Source organism: Silene latifolia, chromosome 8 (genome assembly GCF_048544455.1).
Source record: "Silene latifolia isolate original U9 population chromosome 8, ASM4854445v1, whole genome shotgun sequence".
NCBI lineage: Eukaryota > Viridiplantae > Streptophyta > Magnoliopsida > Caryophyllales > Caryophyllaceae > Silene > Silene latifolia.
The window spans coordinates 79,013,373-79,022,379 of NC_133533.1; the positions used below are offsets into that span (position 1 = coordinate 79,013,373).

A 9,007-nucleotide genomic window follows, 5' to 3' on the forward strand; every position below is an offset into this window, starting at 1 on the left:
AAGTAGGTGTTAATAGAGAATGAAATTGGACATGTGATACATGCATTGGCGAAGATAGTAAGCATGATCAAAAAGCAGTAGAGGGAAACGCCACGGCAGACAGTAGGGTGTGTAAATGCGTGAACGGGCCCAAAAATCACGTGAAGGAAAGTGTGATTAAGCAAGTAGAGTAGAAAAGATGAATGAGAATGAATTAGCAAAGAAATCTAGTGTAATCGCCTCTCAACCAATTAAAAATGATATCCCACGTGGGAGAATTGGTCCTACTCTTACGCACCGCCGATCACTCCTATTGCTCTTCTTATATAATTATATTACTCATTTACTCTTTTACTCTTTTTGGGACTAATCCTCTCATCGCCCAATTTTCCCTAATTAGTCTTTTCTTTCTCTTTTCTCTTTATCATTCGTGTATTAGTCAATATCAACTAACATCTTTCATCTGTCATTATATTATTGTAAATTTGTAGTATCATGGATGATGATTCTTGTGCTTCTTACATACACATGGTTAGTCGATCTCACGCATCCTTGCTTGTTCCATATCGCAGCATCACCTTGTTTTTTAATTTCCACTATTAATACCACTATTCCTTTGTTATTCTTTGCTATTTGTGACTTAAAACTTAGTAGTATAAAATATGTTATTGGTTACAAATAAAAATTATTATTTGTTTGGTGAATAGAGTTAATTAGATATGAATAACTTGCTTGTGAAGGTGCACCATTTGATAGAGAAGTGTTTGATATTTCACATGACAAAACAAGAATGCATGGAGGCCTTGTCAAAACATGCTAACATCAACCCAATTATCACCTCAACAGGTAATAATTAATTCTACTTTCCATTTTTTCCTAGTTTTATACTCCACCGGCCAAATTGCCAATACATGCACGATTGTAATCTCAAACTTTAAAATAAATAAAATACTATCTCCTAGTACTAGGGGTGGTCAAATATTACCTGCCCATGGCCTTGACTCTACCTCGGGCCAGTTCGAGTCCACCTAGCCAAGACCTGTTTGGCCTGACCCGAATGTTTGAATTTGCTCGACCATGGCCCTAGTTTTGAGTGGGTCGACCAGATTCAGGCACAGGTCACACGAGCTGGGTACAAATAGACCAGAAAGGCAGGTTGGGTCCGGGTGGGCTGGGTCGGCACTAGTTGTTTTAAGCCAATTTGCACATGCAAGGCATTCCGTTGTTGTTTTTTTAATTTTGGTGCAATTTGACACTTTTTATTCATGAAGCACACCCACCCTTTCCTACGGACTTTTTCTGCTATGTACTCGTGTTACACATGCATATATACTCCCTCATATTCTACATAACTCTCCCCTTTCATGGAGGGCACGGAAATTAAGGGAGAGAAGTATTATATGATAAAGTATTGAAGTGGGGTAGGAGATTGGAGAGAGGGAAGGTATTGTGTGATTAAAATAAGTATAATTGTGGGGTAAGATGATTAAAATAAAGATTGTTATGGGGTAAAGTGATTAAAATAATATAAAGTATGAGTATTGTGGGGTATTGTTGTGGGGTGGAGTGATTAAAATAAGTATAAAAGTTTGCCAAATAAGAAAATATGGAGAGTATTGTGAATAGACGAAAAAGAAAATAGGGAGAGTTATTTAAAATAGGAGGGAGTATTATATACCATGATATTTGTGTATTACGTCGGTATATAATATTTATAAAATTGGTCACTTTTTTACTCTACTGTTACTTGCATGTTCTATTTAAGGTACGTTCCTTTGATTTAATTTCTCCTAAACAACATTATTACTCTTAGTCTGGAACGAGCTAGAGAAGGAAAACCGAGAATTTTTCCAAGCTTATACAAAGTCGAAGACCGGTGATGGCTGGGAGGGAAAGACAGATGTAATGATTCGAAGTATATGACTTATGATTCTTCAAAGATCTCAAAAATCGTTAGTTAAAACATTATTGAGAATTGGACACCCCGATTTCGAAAAGTACTTGGTATCTCTCATGTGCATGTCTACAAATGTCTATGTCCCGTCCTTTTGATTCATGTGAAGCCAAACATAAAGGAGGGAGATCAATAATGTACAATAACGTATGGTGTGGCCAATTACATACGTAAAGTTTGTAACTATGGGGATGTAGAGCGCGTTGGCGTATCAGGATTTGAGTAAAAAAAAGATAAGAAGAAAAAAATTTTACTGACAACATTTATACATTAAAATTCAAATATCGTCTTTTTTTTTTAAAATTTTTTTTTTTTTTTTTTTTTTTTTTTGTCACGTGAGGCGCGTCGCCCTCACTTCCCCCCCCAATCCGCCCCTGATGTAGGGTATTGCTCGGTCAATGTCTACTCAAGTCAAAATCTTGTGCGGAGCGCATGACTCTTATCAGCTTATTTGTAGATTTGAACAGAACATTATGCAAACAAGTTCATGTAATTAATTGGTCTTTATATGTATGGCTTTATTTGCTGTGTATGCAAGGACATGGACTTTTGGGAGTGTGGATAATAATTTCAATAATAACTACCAAGTAGTTGACTAAATTTCGATCTTAAGCTAATTAAATAGCCACAAGAATACGATTAAACTACAAATTAAATATCAATGCATCAAATATTGATTTAGGAGTGTTGACAACTTCTTCAACTTTGCAAGTGTTAACAGACTTGTAACGTTTTTTTCTACTGTCCCAACTGCACATTCTAAGCACAAATTCTTGTTTAAGATGGGAGTAAATACCAAATGGCCATCATTGTCAAAAAAATAATACCAAATGGCCATGTATATCATGGCACTGTCTCATCCTGTCCTCCACCGCGGTAATTGAACCTAATTTATATCATGGTACTCTCATCTCCTATCCCCCACCACGATGTTACCCTTTGTCCTTGACTCATTGCCTAGTCAACACCAATGCCACAACTACCCTCCGCTCTTGACGCCACCCTCTTTATCTATGGAACCCAGTCATACATCTTTTTTTGTCATCCTTCCATGATCTTACACCACCTCTTCCAATAGTTACGTTGTATGAAGCTGTTGGAAGCGACAAGGTTCGTAGGATCCAATATTATGCGAGGTGGGAGAACAAGGAGTACAACATTGTTAAACTTAGTATCTTAGGTGAGTCAATATCAAGCCTGTCAAAGCTCGAGGTATGATCAGCGTAAACAAAAACTTGACAAAAATTCGCTCTACCCAATGCAGGATCCTAAAGGAGATTGTGAGAACAGACAACTAGTCTTCCAAGTTGACAGCAAAAGTAGCAGATTATTTGAACAATCTTTTAAGTAACACTCTTTTTCGATATCTTTAGCATAGAAGTCGATGTCTTCTAGTCCAAAGCTTATAAAGGGGCTTGAGAAAATCGTGAATTTCAAATAAACATGGAACTATTAAAACAAAGTAGAACAAATTGTGCAAAGTGCCAAGACAAAAGCTAACAGCAACAAAATTAGGTCTGCTACATAGCATCCGAGCATTAAGAGATTCAAGTTCGCTAACAAAACTGTCACAGGTAATCATACTACTTGAAGCTGAAAATGAAGCTGCTTATATGATTCCAATCTTGTTTGACACATCCAAAGCATCATAGTCTGGAGTCAATTGGACGTATGCCTTCTTGGTACCATCAGGTCTGCATCACAGAAATTAATCAAAATCAAAACATAACTTAAACAAAACAAAGATTGACAGAGCCAATATTCAAAGCAATATGAAACCCGCCAAAAAACGGATGAGCATAACTATTATTTGATCCAAATTATACCAAGTATATAAAATTTCCACATCAAGTTCAATTCATTGAAATTGTAGCACATCATTCAAAAACAATTTTCAGAATGATCCTCATCAGGTAAACTAAGAGGTCAAACGATGCCGGTTTTCTTTGTGATCAAGGACACTATGGTCACAGCAAAGATTCCAGAATACAGTTGATCATAGTATCTGACTCTCGGTCTCAATAACTTAAGTTGTTTAGCTCTGGCGGTTTAAGCTTGCTAAATGCAATCGATATCAACTCTAAATGCGGTAAACCCTAGTAGCTTTACTGGATAATCATGTTTCAATGCCGTGGCCTTGATACAACTATACAAGTATACTACTAACTAATACTAGTTGAATAATAAAAGGCGACAGCAGAAATTGATTAAGCATATATATAAATGAAAGGATTTACCTAATCAAAGTGTTTGACTTTCTTGGCCTGGATGTCGTACATCTTCTTGACAGCAGCCTTGATCTTCTTCTTATCAGCACGAAGGTCAACAATGAAGACCAATGTGTTGTTGTCCTCAATCTTCTTCATTGCAGACTCGGTAGTTAGCGGATACTTGAGAATCTGATAATGGTCCAACTTGTTCCTTGGAGTAGCACTAATACGAGGATACTTTGGGTTTCTGTTTGTCTTCAAAGTCTTAGGCCTGTGGAAAGTGACCTTAGTCTTGATCATCTTATCAGCCTTCTTCAATGTGGATGCACCAGACTTGACGGCCTTAGCAGCTTTCAAAGCTTGGGCCTTGGGGTCTATCTTCTTCCCATCTGTGGGTGATAGAGTCAAAAAGTGTCGAGTCACTAGGGCCTTCTTAGGCCAAATTTGTTTATATTAAGGGTCTTTTTTGTCGGAATAAAGAGCTAATCTTCCCGTCCCAATGATTGTCATAACTAATGCATTTTGATTCATGTGTGGAGCTTCGTATGAGAGGAGAACCCGAAGTCCCGAGCACGAGCCTCTAGCCACACTAGTAGACAAGCAATCACGCGGAGACGGCCTTACATGAACCAGTTTCGGAGCCGACATTCCTTGATAGGAAGCATGGAGGCTAAGTATTGGAGAACTCGTGTTGAGAAAGTGAAGAAACAATTTGCAATCAGGCATTTTGGCAGACTGCCACCAGCCACAGCAGTCTGCCACGGCAGTCTGCCATTCAGCCGGCAGTCTGCCGATGTGCTATACTCGTGACTTTTGCTTAACCCTTTGGCGTAAATGAAAGCCCAATTTTCCGTGTTACCCTAGAATTTCATGCAGCCCTATAAATAGTTCACATTTTGGAGACCTAAATCTCATCTTGTTTAGCAATAATTTCAAAAGGCTTGTGTGTTAAGAAAACTTGATATTTTTAGGAAGAAAGGTGTAATCTTTGACATTGGATGTTTATCTTTCTTCATTTTGTGGGTTGTAACAAGATTATGGAAGGCCAAATCCTTCTTTGCTTGGTGTAATTCATCCAAAGTCTCCAACTTTGGTATTGTAAGACTCTTTTAATCTCTTCTTATTTATCTATTGATCTTTCCTTATGCTTAATTCTTATGTTAGAGTAGATGAATGTTAGAATTGATCATCTTGCATCTTGTTTACCCAACTATTGCAAATTCTAGAGAAATGGTTTAATCTATCTAGGATTATTTGGAGCAAACTTGTTGTATGTTGATTTGGTTTAAAGGATTCATGCAATAAGTAGGAAATTTCATATCTTTTCTTATTTGTATGGTTTAATCTTGTGAAAATTGATCCTAGCTTCTTATCTTGACACAACTCTTAATGCTCATGTTTGATTTGCACTCATGGTTTAATGAATTGTTGATTAAACTTGAAGGATATACATGGATGGTTTAATTTGTGTATGTTAACATCTTGATTTGAAAGTATTGGGTGGATAATAAGAGAAGAGTTACAAAAGAGTCAAACTTTACTATTGTTGGTTACTAAGGAAGGATTGCACCAGTCCTCTTTAATATTGAGTTCTCTTGCTCACCAAGTGTTTGTTATATTGCTTGTTAGACAAAGATTACAATTTTACTTTGTTTCATGTTACCAATCAACTCAATCCCCCCCCCCTTTTTATCTATGTTTATCGATTGTTTGTCATTGTTGATAACCATTGTTTGTTTATAAACTTGTCATTAGTATTCAATAGTTTACAATTCAAGTATTTAGCTTAAAAGTCCTTCTCTTGGGATCGACCCTTATTTGCACTATATTGCTTTATCCATTAGAGTAATCTAGAGTATAGTTTGGCTTATAAATTGTTAATTTGATAGTTTAATTCTAGTATTTAGCGACCTAGTATATACTCTATCAGTGGGCGTCAGAGAAATAGCAAATAAGTAAAAGTAGCAGCAAAATAGGAAAAAACGAATAAAGTTAATACTAGCAAATGCAAATTCTTATTTAAGGTCATTACTCATTAGCGTTAAAAAAAAACTAAAGCAGCACATATACACAGTTGATAATGAAGATTAATTAAGGTCATTACTCATTAGCGTTAAAAAAAACTAAAGCAGCACATATACACAATTAATAATGAAGATTAATAGTGACTTAACACTGACTTAGGGTCTGTTTGGATAGGAGGATTTGGAGGGAAAGAAAGGGATGCTAAATCCTTTGTTTGGTTAGCAAAATGGAGGTGGGGGGATTTTGAGGGGAGGGAAAATGAATTCCTCCACTTCCCCCCTCCAAGCCAAATTATTTCCTCTCCAACAAAGAAGAGATTTGGAGGGAAAATGACCTTCTCCATTCTCCCTCCCCTTCCCTTCCATCCCTTTCTCTTCCCTCCTTCTCCCTCCCCTCCCTTTCCCTTCACTTTTGCTATCCAAAAGCACCCTTAGTATACTAGCAAATACCGAGTAAAAATAAGACCCCTTCACTCAAGTTATCAGAATACAATGACACTTTTACGCCTTGTTCGGATAAAAGGATTTGCAAGGGAGGGGAGGGATTTGGAGGGAGGTAATTTCTATTGTTTGGATAGCAAAACGGGGGTGGAGGAAAATGTTTCCCCTCAAACACAGGAAAGATTTGGAGGGAAAACTCTCGTCTCTTCCCTCCCTTTCCTTCCCCTCCCACCCTTTTCCCTCCATTTTTGATATCCAAACAAGGAATGTGAATCGATACTCGAAAATCGCAATGAGCATTGATAAAGCAACGGAACAGCCCAAGTTTAGCAAAAAAAATTGTCTGTGTTTCAGATGTGAAACCATTATAGGAGTAGTACGCTAAAGTAATAAAACCAGTAGCAGAAATAGTGAAATTCATGGATGATATAGATGTAAAAGAGCATGTAGATGAAGAAAGTATGAGAGCAAGAAGAAATGATAACCTTTAGCAGGAGGAGACATTGATATGCAAAATAGGTACCTACACAAACCAAAATCGAATAAGAAAAAGTAGAAATGGATGAATCAGATTAAAAGTAAAGGAGGATTGAATGAATGAGAAAAATTGACTTACTGCTGCTGCTTCTGTGAGGGTGCGGCTGCGGGGTCTGATTATTTTAGACCCTATAGGGTCTGGGTCGGGTCCGGGTCTAAGTTAGGGTGCGCGGGTCCGGGTCCTACTAGACCCGACTCATTGCCATCCCTAATGGGAACGGAGGAGTACTTTGAGAGCATACAAATACCAACGGCGGCTCTTTATATGGGCTAGGGCTTTTCACTCTTTTTTCTTTACTATTAGGCCTCGTCCTAACATCACATCTAGTTTAGGGCTCTTCTTTCGGTGCTTCGTCCAAAGACACGACCAGACCGCGTTATTTGGTCCAAGACCTGGCAAACGCATCTACCGGATCAGTTTGGGTCGGCTCAATTTCGGGTCGAGTTGGGTTATTTCAGGTCAAGCTCGGGTCTTCAATTGGGGTGTCGAATCGGGTTCGGGCAAGGTTTTCCAGGTCGGGTCATTCGTTCGGGTTAATTTTGACAAGTCTCTTTGGTCCAATTCCACGGTCCACCTATCTATGTTAGTTTCGTCTTTAATATGGTCCTGAATCAAGCCGAATGGACCATAGACCAAACTTATCCAACAAAAATCTTTAAAATTGTAAATTTATAAATATTTCTTTTAATCTGATAATATTATTTTGTTACGTATTATTTTGACATTCTCTGTCTACTGAAAGAATAGGAAAATCTCCAAATTTTTTCGCCTACAACTTATAATGGGCCTAATCTTTTTGTAGTTTACACTATAGGTATGTATGGAGTCTATGTTTTTAAATATATTGAGAATACGAATGATTACAATTTGCATGGATTTGACGTACAGAAGATTTACCTTTACGTTATTTATGAAAAAAAAAAAGTTAATTGACCTCTCCTTAACCTCTTAAAAGAGGTGGAGTTCATAAAATACTTCTAAAAATACAACAATTCTCTATCTACTAAAAGAACTAGATTTCAAGCCCGACCGTTGGCCAGGTAATATCAAAATATAATTTCTGATATTTATTTTGAAATTGTTGCTTTGAAAGCATTTTATAACAAATATCTACCTATAATTTGGTCAATCTGTGTAAGAATTGTTACTCGCTAGAGAACTCCACGACGTTCATTACTCTTTTGGTTAGACCATTTTGCATAATGTAATGTTTGGCGTCGGACACCTATGATCGTGATTGGTACAGATTTTTTTTTACATATATGATTCATAACAATACTGTAATGACATTATATTCAACATTTTGTATCATAGACATTATTGTGTAAATATTAGAGAATTGTTTTTTGCTTAAATATATACTCATTTTGTCCCAATCATTTGTTTGTCTTTTTTATTCTCTGTAAGAAATATTTTAATCGAAGGCAAACAATTATCCAAATCATTTGTTTGTCTTTTTTATTGAGTAAAGGAGAATCTATCGTGGGTCATAATATAAAAAGTGTTTACATATATAATGTAATACTACGGTTTTCTATGTATATGGGTACTCTATCGAGTGGAACTTACTCTGTCGAGTAAGTATGTTTTTATACGAAACAGTAGTCTGCATGATGGGTACTCGATCGAGTATGTGTGGCACTCGATCGAGTAAGTCACTTACTCGATCGAGTAAGTGTGTTTTACGGGTTTGTTTTGACGGGTTTTGCTAATAATGCGAGTTTAATATAAAAGGTTTCCGTCATTTTATTTAATCACTTTTTTACCTTTCTAAACCTTTCAAAAGAAAAAGAAGTTACGTAGTTCTCTCTCGTCGCGTTGTTGGCAAAACCTAAGGGCTAGAGTCGTCGGATCGTTGAGT

The 9,007-nt window shown here is 36.9% G+C and overlaps 1 protein-coding gene and 1 pseudogene across 3 annotated transcripts; one reads left to right on the top strand and one right to left on the bottom strand.

Moving 5' to 3' along the window:
* Positions 1–342: 342 nt before the first annotated feature.
* LOC141596985 (uncharacterized) lies at positions 343–5,159 on the top strand. Of its 3 annotated transcripts, none has more exons than XM_074417269.1 (3): positions 343–510; positions 720–825; positions 4,683–5,159. In XM_074417269.1, the coding sequence occupies exons 1-3, from the start codon at positions 475–477 to the stop codon at positions 4,769–4,771; spliced, it is 231 nt and encodes a 76-aa protein (XP_074273370.1). In that variant the 5' UTR covers positions 343–474; the 3' UTR covers positions 4,772–5,159. The 3 variants fall into 3 exon arrangements, with proteins under 3 accessions (XP_074273370.1, XP_074273369.1, XP_074273371.1); XM_074417268.1 differs by lacking the exon at positions 4,683–5,159 and adding an exon at positions 1,793–2,127; XM_074417270.1 differs by lacking the exon at positions 4,683–5,159 and adding an exon at positions 1,745–1,863.
* LOC141596984 (large ribosomal subunit protein uL23-like) lies at positions 3,365–7,175 on the bottom strand (annotated as a pseudogene).
* Positions 7,176–9,007: the final 1,832 nt, after the last annotated feature.

Coding starts and splice junctions, on each gene's coding strand:
- LOC141596985 (XM_074417268.1), top strand. CDS start 475: ATGGATGATGATTCTTGTGCTTCTTACATACACATG. Junction 511..719: donor GTGCTTCTTACATACACATG/GTTAGTCGATCT, acceptor TTGCTTGTGAAG/GTGCACCATTTGATAGAGAA. Junction 826..1,792: donor CCCAATTATCACCTCAACAG/GTAATAATTAAT, acceptor TATTACTCTTAG/TCTGGAACGAGCTAGAGAAG.